Source organism: Embiotoca jacksoni, unplaced genomic scaffold, assembly GCF_022577435.1.
Source record: "Embiotoca jacksoni isolate LCO1_2020_lvr unplaced genomic scaffold, fEmbJac1.0.p SCAF_2, whole genome shotgun sequence".
NCBI lineage: Eukaryota > Metazoa > Chordata > Actinopteri > Embiotocidae > Embiotoca > Embiotoca jacksoni.
The window spans coordinates 22428345-22451085 of record NW_027185340.1 but is presented as its reverse complement, the minus strand read 5'-3'; the positions used below and the strand labels follow the sequence as shown (position 1 = coordinate 22451085).

The window sequence follows — 22741 nt, the reverse complement described above, 5'->3', positions numbered from 1 at the left end:
CATCGCATCGCATCGCATCGCATCGCATCGCATCGCATCGTATCGTATCGTATCGCATCGCATCGCATCGCATCGCATCGCATCGTATCGTATCGCATCGCATCGTATCGTATTGTATCGTAATCTCTCACTTAAAAAAAACAGTAATATTATGAGCACGTTATTGTCGAATCCTACAATTTAAAACAGTTTATACCTTTTTGAACTTAATTTTAAAAGCAAGGTTTGTGTGCTGTGGAGTTTATCGTTGCAAATGATGCACGGTGACGTTGTTGTAGGGGTCAGTGGGGAAAGGACTGAAGTTTTAGTGAAAAGAAAACTACTTCTGAATCATGTTTCGCATTGAGTGTATATGGAAAGAAAAGATATCAATTGAAATCATAATTTCGATGAACTGTTTTGCCAAATCATCCAGCTGTTACATATGCACATAAGTGGACTGACACGTTCACATTGGTTCATATATGATTACTGTCATGCAGTTATATTTAATTGAGTATTTATCTGAACAAAATAATGTTGATTTTCCATGTCAAATCATTTAGGAAAGAATTACAGCATCGTAATCACGATCACTGGCAATTACGTCTGCATAAAGTCTAGTATCGAGTATAAGAACAAAAATACAGATCATGTCAGATAATACTGTTTGTGTGTTTCACTTTATAAGTAAATAATTATTATTTATATCTTTTCTATTTCTGCAAGAGTTATAACCACAACAATAAGAGTAACTGTTTTGAAATAATACGTACATATAATAATAATAACAATAATAATACAATAACGCATGCTGGATTAACAAGTAACAAACAAATTATTATCCAGAGATGGACACGCTGCCGCCAAAGAGAAGTTGAGCAGAAGTTATGAGTGAATAAGGAAACACAAAGAGTTAAAGCTGAAGGTGGAGCATACGTTGAGTAGACATACTGTACATCGTCAAACACATCGGCACAATAAAGGTTTTTAAATTGTTGTTACTTCTACTGTCGTTAAAACTGATCCCAGACCTGAGGATATCTTCTGTAGTCTTGTCAAATCATGATGTGCATATTTGAAGCGACCCCACTTCTTTGAAACACATTTTTGTCTCGTTTTTTTGTTGGATAAAATTAAATTACAGAAAACTTGGAAGGCATGAACACATATATTTGCTCCTGTATATTTTCCTTCTGTAGAACTTGTCGGTGAACAGCCCTAATCGTCAGGTGTCTTTTTCTCTTTTCAACCTTGGCTGCTGTAATTTCTCCACATTTTGACAGCTTTCTCTCTCTTTTTTTTTTTTTTTTGTGTGTGTGCAGAAATTACTGCTTCATTTCATGTTTGGCTCACTCAATCAAATCCTCCGTCCCTCTGCTGTCATTTTCTCCAATCCTGCTTAAATAGAATTTGGCCCTGAAAGACATACTGCTCCTTCTTTCTCCACCTCTTTTCATACAGTTTCTTAGTTACATGATGAATGTAAGTCAACGGGACTGTTTTGCCAGTTTGTCACTCAGACTCATGTCACATTTAATACAATCAGGTGCAACAATGCTGCAAACTAGTGCCTTAAAAGTACTATAAAGTTCAGTCATCACATCGCTGAATCGATCAGTCACAATATTTCTCGATATATTGGGTATTTTGGCTCTTTAAGGCATATCGATGTGTTTTAAAATGAGATACAGAACGAGACAGCAGTGTTTATATTGATATAGTTTGATGTTACATAACCGGTTTCTTCTGTACGCCAGTGTTGGCATCTCTGCTCTCTAATTCATGAATGGAGGGTTTCTGCTCAGGGTTATGTTTTCTTCAGACACTCACCCAGCCACCCGGCCTTCTTGGCTGCCGGGTGAAGAGTCGGCGCTGCGCTGGCTCGGCTCACACCTCCATCTGGGAGCTGGCTAGCGTAGCAGCTAACCCGTGGGTTTTCATGGTGCGGAGCCACGCTTCTAATTCGCAGAGCCTCGCTTCCATCACGCCAATTAAACTACATTTATTACATGTGCCATCGTCTCTAAAGGAGGCAGAGGGATAAACAAACGTAAGAGCAGGAGAGTGCGAGCGACACAGAGAAACCATCGCTGAGCTAAAGTAGCAAACGCATCTGAATAGCTTGTAAACAACTGTGGGAATAGCGAGAACGTCGCTAAAAGAAAAGAAAAGTCCCCTTTGCCAAGAATGTTGTGTTGGATATGTTTTGAGTGGAGCATGACCGTAACATTGCTGCTTCGGTACTCTTCCTCAGCTGAACTTCATTTCCCTTCCAATGGCTGTAAGAAAGCTCCCACTTTGCTGTACTTGAATCCAACAGTGATGCCAGAGATTTACTGCAGGAGCCTCTTCAGCCTCATCGCTGTTGAGGACATGTGAATATTATGTCAACCACGCACTGAAGACTGGACAAACGCTGTCAGAAGAAGTTGGTAGTGTAGACAGTTTAACGTCACCCACCAACACTGGAATATTAAATGTTGATTATTCAAATCAAGTCTTTTTAGATGCAAAATATGAAGATGGTGTTTGGTTTTATCCCACAGTACATGTAGGCCGTGCACAGGGCAAGGATGCTTTTTGTTTGTATTACACGCCATATTATATTCATCCAACCCACATGGCAGTAGTTCATGCTCATGATAGCTGTTTATTCCTCCTGAAATAAGTGGTATCAGAGGAGCTCTATCAGCTCAGACTGGGAGCTGAACGGTCTTTGACTGGAGAACTGCTGGTAAACTCCGTTAGCAGCTGAAGGCGAGGAGCATCCCGCTCCTTGTAAGTGCAGGACAGGCGTAATGAGCCTCACCAATTAGGGCTCAGGTGATGGAGAGAGACTGACATTGAAGCTGGCGGAGGACAGACTCACCTAACAATGGCTCTGTGTCCCTGCGGGCTGCTGCCACAGTAGAACGGCTCCATCTGCAGCTTCGCTTCTCTTTCAGCCTTTAATACCACAGAAAAGACCGAATGAAACCAGAGTCACCAAATCATAGGACTGACACTTCAGTAACTTTTCACTGGGTTTTTTTGTTTTCCTCCTCTTCTGTTTGCAAAATGGCTACCCGTGTGTGCATCTGAGTGTGGCTGTGTGTATACAGGGACTCATGCAGTTTGGAGACGGGGTTCTTTTCTGTATCTAAATTGCACGGATGTTCTCTAAATCACCACGGCAGCGCACGCAACTCGTGTGTGACCAAAATAGTGTGAAAAGTGTCAAATAAAGTGTTGTAACAAGATTTACCGAAGCTGAAATGGTGTTTGTCCTTCGATTGGGACCCTCTGCCCCTCCTGGAAGAAACATATTGTGTTGGTCAAAACCGGGTATACGACTGGACCCTGTGTGAAACTGGAGGGCTTTTAATGTGAGATGGATGTTCTGTAACCCAACCAAAAATATTGTATTCATATCATTTAGTCCTAATTTTTTAGCAGCCGTTTCTTTTTATCTCTGCTAACTCTGAACTCTGCTGTGTTTCTGTCCTCTGATCTCTGTGTGCTTCAGGAAGGGGCGGAGCTCAACCTCTGCATCACACACAGACACAGATGGAGGAGAGTGGAGGACGATTGTCCACTCGTTAATCAATCGCGTCGATTGTCTTGTTCTCTCAGACAGATATAGAAAAAACAAAGCAATCATAGCTCAAGCTCCATTTTTGTCTTAAAAGCCAGCAGGAGTGGAAAAACACATTTTCTGCTGTCTGACATTTTAACTGTGACTAAACTGACCAAACAGAAAGGTAGAGGTTTCCCATCGGCTCCTCCCCACCCTCCCAGAGTGCTTCCTCATGGGGGAACTGTTGGGTTTCTCTCGATAACATTGTAAGGGCCTGAGCTTACGGTGTAAAGTGCCCACAGATTGACGTGATTGAGCACGATGTGAATGAAATAGAATTGAAATAAATTGAGTTTTTTTCAGCAGCTCTCCTTAAATAACTCAAACACCCACAAATCTCCATCAGGAATCAGAAAACACAAACACAAGAATCCAACTGTTTTCTTTGCCGCTCCGATGGAAGCTGTAATCAAACCTGCGTGTTAAGCCAATGCATCCGTAACACTTCCATGTTGCTACTTGACAATTTAAGTTTCCACTCACCAGTGAAGTCCTTTATTTTAAAGCGCTTGCGCCTTCGTCTTCGCCCTGTCAGCAACCATTTTGGGGGGATAGAAGCCGAGTAAAAGCGCTGGTAAACAATAACACATCATAATGGTGAGCAACACACGTTACTCTTTAATACTACTGACATTTTTTGCCTCACTTTTGCTGGCCAACATCAGGTCTTTTATACTTGAAACACTCCTCAGCTCCTTCACATTGGGAACCAGTTGAGCAGATGACATTGACCTGGTCTGGATGCCCAGTTTGAGACCAGTATGAGTGGTTTTGGCTGACACAGGAGTTCAGGCAGGGACTTGTGGTGTTCCCCTCAACTGCTGTACTGAAGACGAGTGTTAGAAAGAGCATCCATTTCCTGGCCAACCCCTCTATAGATGACAGATGGTGTATTTTATTTGGTAATCTAAATATTTAATCTGCCATGCTTTACAGTGGCAGTTCACATTTGTCAGCATTTTGTAACGGTGCCAGTAGTGCTCATTATGCCAAATTGAAACCAATCAATAGCCAGATAGAAAAGGAATAGGAAGCCATCAGCTAAGTGGTTGTTGCAGCACAGTATGCATATGGAGGTGTGTTCATGATGCTCAGTGCAGACATGGACTGAACTCCTGTTTTCTAATTGTAGTGCGAGTCTTTCCATTCATTTTGATATGTATTGAGCAATTGTGCTCAAATGTATTTCAAATGTTTGGTGTCATTAAGAAACTGATCTACTTGTGTTTTACAGTCGTTTATAATCATTACATTCCCAGTAAAGCTCATTAAACTGTAAAACGTCCTGCCTCCATTATAAAACTAATGGACCACACTTTGACTGATACGTAAATATTGGAATATTTGTAGTCTTTGATATCGATATTGGTATCAGCCTCAACAAATCCAGTATCATTCAGGCTCTAGTTTTGTTTTATTAAACTTCATAAGCATTGCATTTTAATGTGATCAAGTTGATGACTCAGCAGTTGCCATGCCAGGTGCTTTATTCTTTTCAAATAAGCAAAACAAAGCGGAAGACTCCCAAATCCCCCGCTGTTCATTGTCTCCTGGTGAAAACGTTGAAGGAGTAAACGAAGGTGTGCAACAGATATTTATCAAAAAAAAAAAAAAAAATCGAAAAGAATTCCAAGTCAAAAAAGCAATCAACAATATACGTTATAAAGTTTTATTAAAGTTTTTAAATTACCCAATCATGTGCCTTCTGTTTTTCCCCTTTTATTTTTTTTATTTATGTCTTAATGTTTTATAGGTCATTGGACAGTGAAAGAAAAATAACTTCAGTTCACTGTGAAATATTCATTATATGGGTAGAATAAAAAGTACAAAGCAGGAAGCATGAATAAAAGAGAAGGAAGGGATTAGGGGTCGGGGTTACTTTGTGTGTGAATGTGTGTATTGATGTGTGCATGTGTACATGTACAAAGATCCATACATGATTCAGAGTGTGTTGAGGGATTTACATCACTGGATTACTATCTCCATGGCAGGGGGGCAGGTCTTAAAAACCTCATTGTTATGCATTTGATTGATGCGGTTGACTTCCATCAGTAGATTCAAGTAGTGCCACCTTTTATTAAAATGTTTTGAACTGTGCAGTAGTATATTCTCACCAGGGCTCCTTGTTCTGTCTCTTTGACTAACAGTCACCTCCATTGGTGTGAATTTACACTGCTTTTGATGTCATCATTACATTTCTCAGGAACACATTTTATCATCTGTGATATCTGCAGGCTTGTTATTTTTTAAGATTGTGTGCTGCTGTGTGTAATTTTTTTTTCATGCTATTTGCATAAATTCATTGAAATACAGGAGACAACTCCTCAGGCGTGTCGTCACCTGGGATCATCAGCACCCGGCACCGCAGGCCTGTCAATCAAACAGACACGCCCCCAAAAACAGGGCTCTTTGAAGCTTATTTTATAATTAATGACGGGATTATTTTTAGATGGACCGCCAAAAAACTAACAAGAAGGAGCGACTTTAGCTAACAACACCGAGATAACTGATGGAGAAATTTTACAGATTGAATTTGATGAGAGAAGTTGACTGGGAGTTTACGGAGCCGACCTCTAGTGGCACCCGGCGGTATTGCAGTTTAAAGAACTTCCGCGTCGGCCTCACTTTTCAGAGCCGGAAGCTACAAACACTTTTATATTCAGTCAGTGGTCTAGCTGTGTGAACGTGTGTAACATCCTGGCTGCTACCACAGTTGAAACGCTGCCATAACAAGCTGATTTATTTTATAGTTTGTGGCACAGTATTTTATCGTTTAACATAAAAGTAATATCTTTTTTTAATTACTTGAAGGCTCCCCTACTTTTGTATCTGGAATGCCCTTTCCAAATAAAAGAGTTCAGGCTTTTAACACTCATTAACTTCAGTGGTCATTTTTTTCCCCTCCAAAATCTGTATCAAGAATCCTGGATTTAAGGTGGAATTTGGTGCTGACTACCAAAAAAGTGTGTTGTATCATTTTTTTTAGTCAACCCTTGACCATTAGTCATCAGTAATTCTTCACTTTTGCAGAGATTCAGTATTAATAGGAGCGCTACCTACAAACAGCTCAGCAAAATCTCTAGTGGTTACAGATGCCTTTGGTAATGTACCATCATCCCTCAGATTAAAACCTTGTTGTTGACACGCTCATTGTCTCCTTGGAAAACAGCCACATTTGATTTAGATTCAGAAATGAATAGAGCTGACATCATGATGGGAGTGAATTGTTTGATTTGTACGTGACTTCCATCTCTTCCTCTGCAGGCAACCGCATTGTAAGCCCCCATCTTTTGAACTCTGAGCTTAAGAGCTGTTTAAAAACAGCCTATCTAGACTCTTTTACTGCCTCAATTTCATGGGGAATTTATTGCCACCCTCTGCTTAAGTGCCATGAATGTATTTACTGCAAGAGGCAATTCAGATGTCACACTCCCTCCACACTCATGCTTCTTCTCAAAGACCCTCCGTTAAGCCAGATAGGAGACCTCCATGGGGTGAGTTGGAAGCAGATGAGAAAGATGAGGGCAGGCGGGCGAGTGCTTTAAATCAGTCAAACTGACTCTGGAGGTCACTGAGAGCAGCACATAACTCCAGCTCAGCTCCCCGAACCTCCACAAGCTTGTCATTGTGTCCCTCTTCTCTGGGAGCTAAGCTCATTTTTTATCTTTATTTTATTTTTTCCCAAATAGCAAAAGTAATGGCCTTGGTCGCAGCCGCTGGCTAGAAAAGGGGATTTATGAATATTTCACTGCCCTGTGGTTCGTCATGTTCGTACTTTGTAATTGTGGATGTGTGTGGGAGACTGTGGCACATGAGGGATAAGGGTGCCTGGATCACGGCTGTGGGTCCTTTGGGAAAGAGATGGCCAGAGGCAGGTTCAGCTTCTTTTCTACAGCCTGCCAGACTGCCATTGTGAAGGTCACAGCTTCTAATAGACTGCAGCTTTGTTGGACATCAGGACGGAGGCCAACCTGCCTCTTCTGCATGAGTCGGCTAACTTTTTTCTTTATATCTAAAGAGCTGGATGCTGTGCTTAAAAATATGCAAGCAGACACTCTGGCCTTGTTCAGACTGCTCAGATCTGTTTTTCTTCACATCCAGAGTGTATCCGGATTCATTTTTGAAAGTCTGAACAGCAAAAAACCTCATGAAATGTGCTTTTTGTAATCCAGATCTAAAGCACACTTGGAGATTTCTGCAGATGCGTCTCAGTCCGGATGCTCTGCCGACTCGGATTCACTCGTCGTTTTCAGAGTCTCATTTACAGAATCTCCGCTGCCGCTAGCAGAAAGTGTTGATTTTGTTGCTGTAGTGGACAACAATAACAACAGTCCACGGCAGAAGCCAAAATATACTGTCTGCTGCCACTTCCCTGCCAGCAGCTTCTGTGTTGGAAAGCCACGTCACCGGATGCTGTTACCATAGCAACCCATGCAGATAGGTTGGTGATGTCTGGAGACAACAAATCTGATCAGTTCACTTGCAAATAACAGTGTGGACAGTCTCTCCTGAAGATCTGATCTGAGAAACACATCGGATTTGTTTACAGTTTGAACAAAGCCGATGTCTTTGGCATTAATTCATATTGTTGATTACAGGTTTCTGTGGATATTACAATATATTTCAAAAAACAATTATCAAGCACTCTTGTTTTCCACACGCTGAGAGTTGATCCTGGGCAGCATTTAGACCTTGTAGATTTCTGCAGAGGACCTAAACGTCAAACTGACACAATTTTCCTCTCGTTCACTTAATAAATTCGCACACTGAGAAACATTTCTGCCTTTTGCATCAAACCTGGCACCATATTGAGACTTCACTTTTCACTCTGAAGCTCATCACTTGATAGGATGAGGGAGGAGAGGAGAGCTTTTTAATCTCCCTCAGACTCTGACTTTAATAACATAGGGCCACTTCTGGGCTTCCAGTTTGTTCCAAAGTGACCTCAAGTATATAATGTTACATGATTAATACATTTACAACAGCAAAATAGAGATGGGATCCTTCAGGAATGAGCAGCTTTCCCCATCCTGTCTGGTGCAAAGAAAGACAAGACATGATTTATTAAGCTGTCCTGTGATCCTGTGTGTGTGTGTGTGTGTGTGTGTGTGTGTGTGTGTGTGTGTGTGTGTGTGTGTGTGTGTGTGTGTGTGTGTTAGTATGTTTGATCAGGAGGCAGGTTGACTGATTAAGGTAATGAGGCTGGTATTGTCTAATTAAGTCCTGCATCCTGCAACATCTGTTCTAACCCCAAAACCAAAGATGGCCATTATTATAAGGATACATATTTGTGTGCCTCTTATAGTGGCCAAAACAGGAAAAAGAAATCATTAACTAATTATAATTTATAACTAAAATATAAGTCGAGCTCAACCAGCGGGGAGTTTTGGGTGCCAGATGTTTTCCCTCCAACGCCTCAGAAGGTCACAGTAGAACTCGGCACTGACCGAATTCAGGGTGAACAACCGGCCTGGTTGCCCCCCCGGCCTGTCAAACCGTCTTGGGTCCCAAGTAAAACACAACATTTGATTTGTGCTCTCTGCTCAAGTGAAATCGCAGATTTGCCTGCATCTGTGGTCACGAAAACATGTGGAACTCTGGTACTGATGCTGATCAAGCAACAAAAGCTGGACTACTTACTTACAAAGGTTATCGCTTCCCCCGGCTCCACGCACCTCCCGTTGCCGTGCTCTGTTTGTGTGCAGTGTGCTGTAGAGATAGTAAAGCCAGCTTAAGACTAATAAATTGTTATTTTTGTAAGTGAGGCTTGATTTTGGCAAATGTGAGCAACATTATATAACAGGTGATATTCATAACACCGAGTCATCGGGCAAAGTGTCTTTATTTGCACCTACTGGCAACATGTCTCATATTATAAAGCAGAGCAGTCCATTTTAAACATTGATCAAAACCCACACTTTTTCCACTTGTAAGTGTAAGACATGCAATGAAGGCAGATATTTGAGTTTATTGTACACGTACATCAGTGCACTCAAACTTTAAAACTTGAAAAATATCTTTCATATTTTTATTAACTTTCTAATTATTTTTCTGCGTTATGTTCAAATAAAAGTTTTCATATGGGAGCATGGAGGCCAACATATACTCAGACAAGAATATCTGTGATGGGCCAATGTCAGGTGATTAAATTGACCGGCTGTTATTTCGGTTGAGCTCTAATTATCAGGGGGGGAAATTGTCAATGAGACATGCACCACATATCCACCACCCAGTACTCAAAATGTAGACAGAAGTTAGATCACACAGCTTAAACCTGATATACAGTATATTTGACATCATTTTGAAATTTACTCTTTATTTTCAGCTCTTTTGAAGCGACAAATAATTTTTTTTTTTCTCAGTATTTGTAAAACTATTGTACTATGAGTCCTGCTTCTTTGTCTGCTTCAGAAGAAATGCTGCAACCACACATTTGACAATGTTTTACCAAAGTAAATGTTGCTTCTTTCTGCATTTGAAGTAGTTTGTGCCTCAGGCATGCAGACCCTTGGAACGGCACTACAGGTACTAATGAGGCAGGATTTTGAAGACTTGCAGTAAGACTGCAGCAAAATAGTACACAAACAGTCAATTCCAGAGGAGGAAACTTCTCCCATGACGGTTCGGATCGAATGAAAAAGCTCTTTATCTCAGTGTTGGTAAATCTGCACTGTAAACTTCATGGAAGAAACTGCACACTACTTTGTCCATTTATTGGCAGCACGTAGGAGCCCGTTCCACTGCAAACTGTTGAGGCAGGATTGTGAATAGAAATTGGTTATTTTACTGCTCTACCTAAATAATGCGAAAGTATTAAAATGTGAATAGTACAGAAATGCATTTTCACAAGTATATATTATAAATTATATATTTGTGGTGGATTACAGTGATTCCAGCTTTACCAAGCAGCTGCCACAGAAAATATGATGAGTTATATAAAGGAGCAGACTGTGTTTATCTGTCTGTGTTACATTGGAAAGTTGTCAGGGTTGAAGTGTCTCTCTTCATCCCACGGTGTGACGGCGAAGCCAGCAGAGCACGAAGTGATCATGAGGTCGACACGATTGACATAATGTGGGTGGAACATTGTTTATTAACTGCACATTACCTCTGTAGACGGGTTTTGATTGGGGCAAGTGATTTGTATTCAGTTTGGTTTAGAGACGGAACATTTCTTTCTTGTATTGCTGTTCCCTAATGGTACCTGCATTGTTTTTCAAAGGACTGCTCCTCGCTGCCATGGAAACCACTCAAAGGGAGCAACTTCCTGCAGATTGCAGGATTTTGAGTGTCATAGTCTGCTTAATGAGTTTAGTTCACGTAAAAAAACTGGATTTCTGTGTGACAGGAAAGGTGAGTGAGTGAGACCGAGTCTCATCATTAAAAGTTCAAGAAAGCGTGTTGTCTGGAAAAGTTTGAGAAAGAGCCACCAGACCTCAGAGCTACCAACTAAAACCAAATCATATTATGTTGTTCAGATACGGGTTTTGATACAAGACTTTTACAGCTGCCGTCACACAAGGTCAGCTAGGATACGACCCAACACACCCCATTACCCTGTAGAGGATAAATGGGTGTAGATAATGGATGGATGGATGTTATTGGATAATATGGATGTATACGTCTTCATTTTGAGGCATTTTCTCCTCTCTTTAAGTGAGCCATGAACAGTTTCATCATCTCTGGCTGAAGTAACAAGTCGGTACCAAAATTCTGAAAACGCGACGGTACTTGTTTCTTATGGTACCGACGGAAGAAAACAAGGCGAGAAACCGGTCCGCTGCGAGTTGTATAAGTCAGGAGTCGCTGCTCCCGGCTGGAAGACACAAAATGTGCTGTTTTTCACTTCATTTCTTTCCGGTCGTGCTGTCTCTCGTCCCTTCATCTCATCGGCTCTCAGCCCCGCTGCACACACGGGTGAAATGAGCGACTCCGAGACTTGTTACGTTACTGTGAGTGAAATAGGAGTGCAACAAAAACCCCAAATTAAATTATTAATGGTAAAAAAGTTGGCATAAAACTTTAGAAAATCAGGCCAAAACTTCAGCATCTGCCGAGTGGCGAGGACACAGTCCATGTACCGCCGTCGTCGCCAGAGCTAACAGCTCTGCTGCTGATACAGTTACATGCAAGTACAGGATTTCAAGTGGAAACGCACTCAATTCATTGGTTATTTTTTAAGCATGGTATCAAAATTGAGAATTGTTTACTTTTTGTGATATTGGCACCGACTACTAAAATTTTGGGCTCATGACAACCCCGATGGATCTTATCTCAAAATACTGAAAAAGAAGATGGATCATTTTATATAATTGCTTTGCAATTTATTTGCACAGATTTAACCATACAGCTCAGTGTGAAACCAAACCAATGACCTGAACACAGTTAGGTAATAAAGTACATAATGCTGACGGGGTTCAGCTCTAATTGTGGAGTGAAATGGCCACTTGGGCCAATGCTGACCAATGTTTCCATCCTTTCCACGTGGCTCTCAAGATGCTGCGATGGCATGAGAAGCGTTAGCTATCAAAATCAATCACAGATTTTTATAGTTTAATGTCCAATTAGTATTCCAAGGTCCTTTTTAAATAAGCAGTTTGTCAACATCATCAACCACCCCACACTGTAGCGCATGTCCTTGGCATATGGGCCAATCAAAATTTGATGAAGCATCCAATCAACACATATGAGAAGGAGTTGGCCAATGCCTAAGTGTCCATGTCACGGTGTGTATTAAATTGATTTATAGTCCTCGGTGTGTGCATGGAGTGCGTCATGGAAAGCCACAAGGCCAAGAACACAATGAAGCTCCTGGCCCTTGTCTTTATTAGCTTGGCTGGATGCCTCCTCCAAGGAGAGAGAAGGTTGGAAGAGGATCTGGATACTCATCCCTGCATGGTGGCATAAAGAGGCAGGCAGTTAAGCAGGGAGGGAAACTGGCACAGCTTGCTATGAGGGCATATTAAAGGTAGCTGACCGTTATATAGGCAGGCGGTCCCGGAGCTACATGCTGGCGTGTCCTAACGACTCAAGCCGAGCTGGTTCTGACGGCTTGTTTAGTTTCTACCATCCCTCCTTTTGCAGAACACTGATCATCTCTCATACAGAGATGGTTTGGGATCTCTGTCTGGACGGTAAAATTTAAACAGATAGACTTGCATGAATAGAACTTTGTTGCTACTGAGAAGCTTCACTACACAATCTGCAGAATAAATATCAACAAATTTAAATACACACAGGAAAGGGTATTCAGTCGATGTAACGGCAATTCCATCAACCCGATATATTTTTGTGTGACATTAGCGGTCCCGGTCCTAGCTCCCAGCGGTCCTGCCACGCTGGGAAGTCTCCCTGGATGTCCCGTTCTGGACGTCCTCCGCAGTGTCTAAACGGCGACCCTTCAGACCACCAACGTCCTCCTGCTTGTGCACGTGACCCGACACGTCTTCGGTGGTCCGGGGCGGTAACGTTCGGCCCTTCGTCAAACGGGAACTCCACTCAACACATTTGGCCCGGCATGGCGCTGCTCAAGCATTTAAAGGGTTTCAGTTGCTGATTTCTTGAGTTGGACACTAAATTTGATGCATGCGCTTTACTCAAGTTTTAGGCCAGTAGTGGAATTTCAAATGCGCACGTAGCCGTGCTCACAAACACGCATGTAACACAGGCGCTGATGTTGAGGAAGCGACGTAACTCAGAATACTTCATCATGAAAGTTATTGCTTTCCCCGTTTTTACAAAAGTTTTTGGTATTTAGTTTCAATTGTAGTAAAACCAAATATACAAAGGAAGAACAATTGTGTGCCCGTCTGATGCTGCACGCAGGGCATCGCTGCCTATTTAGCCACTTTGTCAACATCAAGATCATGACTGAAATGAAATGATAAGCTAACAGCCACGTAGCGACAGAGCGGCTGGCAGATGGAGAGATAGGACGGCCGCCAGGTCGACCGACGGAGACGGTAATCAACAGATCTCCACGGAGCCTGACAGTGACTGACAGGACCACAGAGACAGGAAATTTAGTTTTCTGAGGGTTGTCGAAGCCACTTGAGTAAGGACTGTGGAGGAAGAAAAAGAGGTTTGGAAGTGAAAGAGCAGCAGTGCTTCAGTAGAAGCTGGCGCTCTTTCCTTCCTTGGCTGTGTCATCTTCCCTGTTTGCCTCGGAGCGCCTCTTCTCGGCATCAGCCTCCGTGTCAATGTCAGAGCTCATCTCACGATCTCTTGCTCTCCTTATCCTCCCCGAGCTTCTCGTTCGCAGACTCCTTTCAAAGGTCATATGAGGAATAGAATCTTATTTTCTTCCATCCAGCAGACAAATGTCTGGGGGGGGCAATGTTTGAAAACACAGCCTCAGTTTGTGCTGAATGTATTATCATACCAACGTATGTATATGCACTTCTTCAAACCATGAAGTGTGTGTGTGTGTTTCCTCAGACGACGAACGGGCATTTCAAGAAAGAGTACGACTCGATAACTATTCGTTGGACCTGATCAACTATTATTACCTGTGAACGTTTATTTCATTATTTGAAGTTTATTTTCATTCTCGTCCTCTGATGAAAACGAAACATCTTTCAATGTGTTTACTTTTTTCCATGAATTTGCAGTGTTCTTAACTTTTTACCATTATTTTGAAGATGTCCCATTTCCATGAACATATACTGCTTTTGCAAGACCTGTTGCAGTTGACTGATTCATTGATAGTTTGGCCCTGATGTGTATGGAAGTACTTTTGTACATTTTGAGGGCAAATTCCTCCCACTGCATTCAATAATTAAGTAAAAATATATGAACTGAAAATATAATTATTTTAATTTGCAAACAAATTCTCCCTCACAGTCTTTTTTTGTTTTGGCCACAGACTTGAGAATTATGCTAATTAAACCAGCCTCTTTATCGAGTCACTAAAAGTTTGGATTGTGAATCAGACCTCTTTAGTTCCGAGTCAAAAGCTTTTGGGTTGTGAGTTGAATTGAAAGTAGTGGGCGGGACTTACACTCATAGATGAGACTGGAGTTTCTATTGGTTGGTTTGACTTGGATCCACCTCACTCATTATAAACCCTCGGCAGGACAGGACTGTGTTCAGTTACATGAAGGTCATTACATTGCTATTTTCTATTGAAATGCTTTTAAATCTATCTATCTATCTATCTATCTATCTATCTATCTATCTGTCTGTCTGTCTGTCTGTCTGTCTGTCTGTCTGTCTGTCTGTCTGTCTGTCTATCTATCGATATATATATCTATATCTATATATATAGATCTATAGCTATCTCTATATATCTCTATCTCTATCTCGCTCTCTCTCTCTCTCTATATATATATATATATATATAGGGAGGAATAGAAGAGCAATAAAATGAGGTCCATGCAGTTCGCCACGCTGCTGTCGGTCAGAGGGAGCGAGGTGTGTCGACAGCCAAACCCACCAATAGAAACTCTCGTCTCATCCACCAGTGTAGGCCCCGCCCACTACAGCCAACTCAACCTAAGATTCACAAAACTTTGATTGGCAGGTTTCACAAGAAAAATTCTAAAGACTGAGACCTAAACCAGTAAAACTGTAAGCGATAATTTGTTTGCAATCCAAATATTTTTATTCTCAGTTAATATATTTTTACTTACAAAGTTGATTTTTGATTGCGGCGTGAGAAATTTTGCTCCAAACTGTCTTTACTACTTGTATAAAAAAGACAAAACGACTTTAAAAACGGTGCAAATTAATTTAAGATCAGAAGTAACTCAACCAAATAATAATAATAATAATGTTTTAGATTACAACATTTTCCTCCAACGCCTACATAACTTTGTGATTATGCACAAATGAATAATCTGTAATAGTAAAAACCGATGATCACTTCCAAGTCAAGTATTTATCTTTTGCTGGTTGAGAATCAACACAGTTGTTTTGTACTGAATTTATTCTTGTTTCAGTTACAACTTGACTAAATCCAGCAACAACAGCTTGTCGTAAATGAGATTTAATTTGGCCGAAAAGCAAATTATAGCAGTGTGAATGCTAAATGAAGCATTATTATCCCGCCATCTTTACCAAGCCGTTATTCAGAGAGACAGTCAAATGAGCTGCCGGATTACCGGCTGTGATGTCACACAAGTCGGGAGACTCTTTATCTTCTAATGTGCTGTTTTGTTGCCTTTGCGTTTTAGATGATGAAGCACGCGTGGGACAGCTACAGGCAGTACGGCTGGGGTCACAACGAGCTGAAGCCCCTCGCCAAGAAAGGACATTCCACCAACATCTTCGGTAAGCCGCCACGTCCCCTCGCTGCCGCCGCTGTCTGGGCCCGTCGGCAGTTTGCTCACACAGTTGTAAATCACACATCGATGCATGAATGCGCTCGTACTCCGTCTTTTTAATATCGCACACACACACACACACACACACACACACACACACACACACACACACACACACACACACACACACACACACACACACACACACACATGCAGTATTTTCTCTCGTGGACAAGGTTATGAGATAATGCCTCCAGCAGGATACAGATCACTTTGGAGAAAGTGTTTGCGAACAGAAGATCACGTCACTGAAACGGCAGATAAAAGGAAGTCGGGAAGTCCTGTGTTTGAAGTCCTGATAATATTTCACCAGACCGTATCCAGTGGGCAAATCTGTGCAGGAGTTGTTTTGAAAGTGTGCAAAGATATTGTGTTAGTTTGTCATGAAAATGTCCTGAATACATAAATGATAGTTGAACCCTCTACATGTCTGAAGGTAGATTCTGTATCAGAAACACATTTCACACATAGAAGTGTTTAAAATGATCGAACGACAGCATCGGCTTCCTATAACGGATCTTTTTGGGAACTTGAAGGTGGCACGAGAGATTATGAGACCTACAGTACATCACCTTTTACAGTGATGCAGTATACATCTCGTTTAGCAGTTTCTATTACACATCCAGCAGTTACAGAGACATTTTTCCTTTATTTGAAGTTGTGTGGAGTCTCTATTTTTGCTCTCTGCCAACACTCGAGTAAAATATCTGAGTCTTCGGCTGCTAATGCTCCACTATTCCCACCATTCTTAGTATGTCTTTCATGCTGCTGTTTGGTGGACGTAGTGGGAGAGACTTGTTGAATGAATACAGACACCTACAAAGAACCGTGAACCAAAACAGTAAATATGATGACTGTGCACCTTAACAGTGAGCTGAAGGTCACTGAAGATCCCTAAAGCAGAAGGCAGCTGCAGGTTTGTCTGTGCATTCATCACTAAGCACGGCCCCTTTCATTTTTCTGTGTTTTTACATTGTAATTTCATACAGTTGCTACAGGAAAAATAGGATTTGTAGCTGCTTTAATGAAAAAACAAAAATCACTTGATAGTCAATTAGGCTGAACATCCTGTAACTTAATTTTAAGTGAGTTTAGACCAAACATTCATGATTTGAATAATTTGTTAACAAGCTCTCCGTTAAAACAATTTTTTGTCAAATTTGGGTGCATTATTGTTCATGGAAAAACAGAAGATAACAACATGCTGGGTTTTGAACTTCTGAAGTAAAGTAGAATATTCAGCCTCCTCTGGATATTATGAATTGGCTACAGCGTGTTGAACAGTGTTATATAGAAAATTACTCCATCTTAAGTCCATTAAATCCTTAATTTCCTTATCTCACTAACTGCCACTGGTGAGGTACACGTTGGTAGACACAGGGCACCATACTAAAATATACACGGGCTTTTATTTACCAGCGTGGACATGCCCCCCCCCCCCCCCCCCCCCCCCCAAAAAAAAAGTAGTATTTCTTTTTTTACACCTGCTCACATCCTTGCTGCCGCTGTACCTTCATCTGAAGTCTTCTTCTATGCTCTTATGCTGTCATGTTGGAGAAGGTACTTGTAAAAATATCACTGTCACAGCTTTATAAAGATATAAATATCATAGGGCTGTAGGGAAATAAAATCAATGGGATTTAATTCAGGTCATCAGAACACCTAATTTCACTCTTTTCAAACTAAATCATTTTTAAAACATGCAAAACACAAATACTTTCTCCAGTACTTGAGTGGGGACCAGAGGCCTCCCTGTTTGTAGCTGGCAAGCTAGTGTTTAGTGAAGCATGTGGGGCATTGAGGGAACATCTGTAAATTGTAGCATCTACTGAGAGTCTGCATGTGAAGCATTCAGGGGTCATCTGTAAATTGGAGTTTCAACTGATGGTCTGCATGTTAGGCATTTAGGGGTCATCTGCATAACCTTTGCCTTTGTATATTCTTCCCTGCTCTTGATTGAGAGAATTGGCAGAACATGTGCCGTATCGCAAGATCATATTCAAAATGTAAGATGTCTTCTTTCATACTATGATATTGATATAATATTGAAATATTGCTCAGCCCCAGATGTCAGTTTGACTTGTTTGTGTATCTGGGTTTCTATGTGTATGTTTGTGCCTAAGGTTGCTGAGTGTGTGTGTGTGTGTGTGTGTGTGTGTGAGAGGACGCATGCTTATGAGGCTTTTGTGTCAAATTGAAACCCTCCATCTGGTAAATTGGCCGGAGGCGCCTGTTATTTTATGAGCTGCTGCTAAATGGTAGATAGATGCTGTTTGTGTGTGTTTCCATTTGTTGGAGTGTCTGGCTGTTCATCTGCAGCATGTGTTTTTCTGTTCATTAATGTCTGTGTGTGTGTGTGTGTGTGTGTGTGTGTGTGTGTGTGTGTGTGTGTGTGTGTGTGTGTGTGTGTGTGTGTGTGTGTGTGTGTGTCTGCATGTGCTTTCCTGTGCTTTCTGTTAATTGCTTCTTGTGGGTATCTGTCTCCCCGTTATTGGTCACAGGGTGGCCAGTAAAATACAAACGAGACACGAGGCAAAGAATCAAGCGTCCCACTCTTCACAAAACATATGACTACTATTATTGATGAGGCGTATCCTGTCTGGATGGTGGATGGTAGGTGCTGGGTGGTGCGGTAGTGGTTGTTGGGTGGTGGATGGTGGTTGTTGGGTGGTGCGGTAGTGGTTGTTGGGTGGTGGATGGTGGTTGGTGGGTGCTGGGTGGTGGTTGGTGGGTGCTGGGTGGTGCGGTGGTGGTTGGTGGGTGGTGGATGGTGGTTGGTGGGTGGTGGATGGTGGTTGTTGGGTGGTGGGTGCTGGATGGTGGGTGCTGGGTAGTGTGGTGGTGGTTGGTGGGTGGTGGATGGTGGTTGGTGGGTGGTGGATGGTGGTTGGTGGGTGGTGCAGTGGTGGGTGGTGGGTGGTGCGGTGTGCGACCAACGGGCATGCAGAGACTTATACAGTTAGAGGGGGGAGTGTAACCCAGATTGTTTTCTGTAGCTAATATTTAAAGATGTTCCCTAAATGCCTCACATGCAAACTATCAGTCGACGCTGCAGTTTACACATTTCCCCTAAATGCCACATCATGTAGGATATCAGCTCAGCAGCTGCACAGAGGGAAGCCGCTTCACACAACTTTTTGTGGCCAAAAATGGATGAGTTAAAAAGAGTGAAACAAGCTGAAAGCAAGTGATGTTTTTCTTCCTGGGTGTTAATCTACCTGACGGGCTGCCCAAGTAGAGCATATGTTTTAGGATTGCTGCCCTAACTAATAGGAGCCAGTCTTTGCTCTGCTATTGGCCGGGCAAGGGGAGGCTGTGTCTACTGGAAGTAGTAAGGATGCTGATGTTAGTAGCTCTGCTGCTGATCGAGCTAACAGCCCACCTGACGAGTAGTGTAGCGAGTCTGCCTCGGGAAACATGGGTAGCATGGACAGGTTGTAACACACACACACACACACACACACACACACACACACACACACACACACACACACACACACACACACACACACACACACACACACACACACACACACATAGACCTGGTGACTGGATGAAAACCGTGTGAATTGTGGATTTAAATAACTTTGATGTTTTGCCACTTAAAGTGAAGGCTTCAGTGCTGCATGTTGATTGTAAAGCCCATCACAGACAGACGGCACATGTATCCTAACTAGTGTTTTAAACTGACGTCAGGAACTCTGAAATGTGAAACGTGGAGAGATTTCCCCTCCCAGAACAAGTTGGCGCCATGTTGTCTTGCATCAGGCTGAAAGTGAGCGCTCTCCCTGCCTGACACGAGCCTCACATACGCATCAGTTTCCATACAGTTGCTCTCTTATAAACAGGCCCTCCACGCAGTCGTTGAAAAGAAAACGTGGAAAGCTGCATGTGCTCACTAGACGCCTTCCAGCCGTAATCTGTCCACAGAGAGGAGGAGAGGCCGGAGTGGTAACAAGCGGACCGGGACTCTCATTGTGGCACCGGGCTCAGATAACCTCCAGTTCACTGCCAGGCCCTCGCTTGCCTTTTTTCCCCCCCTCTCTCTCTCTTTTCCTCCTTTTCTGTGAACAATGAGGAGAGCTGATTTTGAGGACAGATACAAACGCAGCCTTTGTTTAGAGGGTGTACGGTTCAAGCCAGTGTAACTCTTGGCCTTGTGAAGGAAACCTAGTTCATGCTGGGTTCAGAGACACAGAGCTTTGACTCAGTGCGGAGGAAGATCCAGCAAAGACTGATGCTCACTTCAAAGTGTTTAAAGGATAATGTCTGTGCATAGAGACAAAAAGGTTCTTCCATATTTGTGTTCATTGTACTCTTTTTTTTTTTATTAAATCTACTAAGAACAGAAAAATGGATCCGAACATCAATCACGCGAAATTTAGGCTCGAAGCGATCGACCCAGCCGAGGTTTTGAGTCAGTGGGAGTACGGGTCAGGTTTCACAGGCAGTTGTTGTCGATGTCCAGCAGAGGATCTGATCACTGAACACACGCTCCTCTCCTCTGAGTGGAAGTCCACATCACCGCCATTTTGCGGTCCGACTGGTTTACAAACCGAGAGTCCTCTTGTTCTTTAAGTCGGTGTTATTCTTAATGAGTTGAAATGAAATCAGGAATATTAGGAAAGATTTGATTCTGGATATATGGCAAGGTTTAATGGGTCCTGTCTTTCTTTACTTGATTAATCATCAGAAAATTCACTATTTGAATGGCTATTTTCCACCGTCTCTGTCTCTGATCATTAAACACTTCAGCACGTCACCGTCTCCCCCCGCGGGCTTTCAGTTTGGAAAATAAATACGTTCTCCTCCTGCTACGGACACGGTTTGTGAAATAGTTACAAAATAAATAGCAGGATTGATGTTTTTGATGACTAAAGACACAGCAAGCTGTATTAACTTTGTCTGTAAGCTGCAGTACAAAGTAGGGAATGACAACAATAACCACAAAACAGACAAAACATTTAATCAACAGACAAAACATAAGCAAATCAGGAAGTAAGATAAAGTGGGCTGAGAAAATGCTCCCGGTGGGATATGAAGCTGTGCAGAGGAACATGTCGGACCCCCAGTGGAAGATGCAGGTTGTAATTGATGAACTGTCAGCGATTTGTTGAGCAAAAACACCCAGAAGCTGTGATTTGGTGCGCTGCAGTTTTATTTCATTGTCAATTGAACTTTTTTATTTTTTTCAATTTTTTTTACTTTACCTTGGAAAGTCCTGACATCTGCATTATTTTGAAACTCTGATTTAACTAAACAATTAATCTCTTTAAATATTTTGCGGCTCTAACTAACTAAACTTCATTTCGTTGCTGAACGACCAGCTCGTGAAGGTCTGGACTGTTGTTTCGCCGATTTGATACTTTTTATAGATTTCATTTGTGGCTTTGAGTGACCTCACCGAAGTCATTTCAGTGGATTTAATCTGCCGACACACGAGGGAATCCACCGGTGGGTCTGAGTCCTGCGCTACACACTCTGTCTAGTTGCTGTTATTGCTTTATTGGTTTCCCCTGAAAGCTTGCAGTCTGATGATTTTTATCTGAACTCACTTGTGGAGAGTCTCTTAGATCTGCGGACACATGGCTTTCTCCCACAGGCGGAGACGGCAAACGATATCAGACTTCCCTCAGGCGTGTCGCTGCTAGAGGCCCGTTGGTTTGGTGGGAGGTGATGGAGATGATGCAAACCGGGGAGGAAGCCTGGACACCTGGCACCGCTGAGGGCCCCGTAGTGGAGAGAGCTCACTCATTATTCATGGAACTCGCTTTTTCCATTATGAAATTACTTTGGTTGTTTGCCCACAGAGACGATCTGTCACAAGAAACTCTGTCTCAAAAAACACACGTGCTGCTTCAACGCTTGTTGTCCTTTTTTAAAATTTTTATTTTTTATTATCTTTTAGTGTAATCTTTATCTTGAAATCAAATCCAAACCTGTAAATGACCATACTGGACCAGTGCAGTATGTTGGAGGGGGGACAGGGACTCTGCATCTGTCTGGTCGGCTCCAGCTCCTCTGTGTAGATTCTGTTTGGTGCTGGTTTCCTCCAGAATATATATATAAAAAAACTGAATACCAGATCAAACACTTCTTTGATTTCCAGCTTTTCTAATCAATAGACTGGAAGGGATGTAATCTTCTGCTACTGGATATTCATTCCTTCTCACAATACTGCAATTCTGCAGGCTTTAAGTGGATGCCGTCCATGAAGGCCGCTCTCGCTCACAGTCATGTCGCTTCACTTAAATCTAGGCCACGTCTTTACATGATTGGCTCCGAGGACGAAAGAGGGCATTGCATTGTGATGAAGGGTTTTAGCCGTTGGCACCAAGGTAATACAGCCACGAGTGACCAACAGTCAGTTAGCTATGCAGAAATAACGTATTTACGTGTGCTGCACATCCAACATCAAACTCACTTCATGTGGCCGTTGATTATTGATCAGTGGTCTGCTCGGTGTTTCTCTACAATGTCGGTGCTTATCTGTGGTGGATTTATATTCTAGCTTCACCTGACAGCGCCACGTAGCTTCACCTCCGGAGACTGGGAGCGCCGTGCTCTTCTTCTCCCCATGTTGTTTAGTTGGGACTGGAGGACAGCTTTTAGGCCAGTTACCGCCACCTTCTGACGGGAGTAACGCATTACAACCAAGCGCCAGTAAAAACGGGGAAAACCAGGAAGAACGACAGTCGCATATACTAATTTATTTTTCATATTTTAATGACTGTTCAAATATTTGAAAATCGTGTCCATCCCTAATATCCAGTGCAATAAATCTGGACCTTTTGCGACGGTGTGGCCTGAAGGGGTGCTG

General features: G+C 42.3%; 1 protein-coding gene across 1 annotated transcript in view; it reads left to right on the top strand.

Moving 5' to 3' along the window:
• man1a2 (mannosidase, alpha, class 1A, member 2) overlaps nt 1-22741 on the top strand; it is a 150993-nt gene that overhangs the window by 39370 nt on the left and 88882 nt on the right. Inside the window, exon 4 of the mRNA XM_069155072.1 lies at nt 15772-15868. Coding sequence (XP_069011173.1) covers nt 15772-15868 — 97 coding nt within the window. The remainder of the gene's footprint in view (nt 1-15771; nt 15869-22741) is intronic.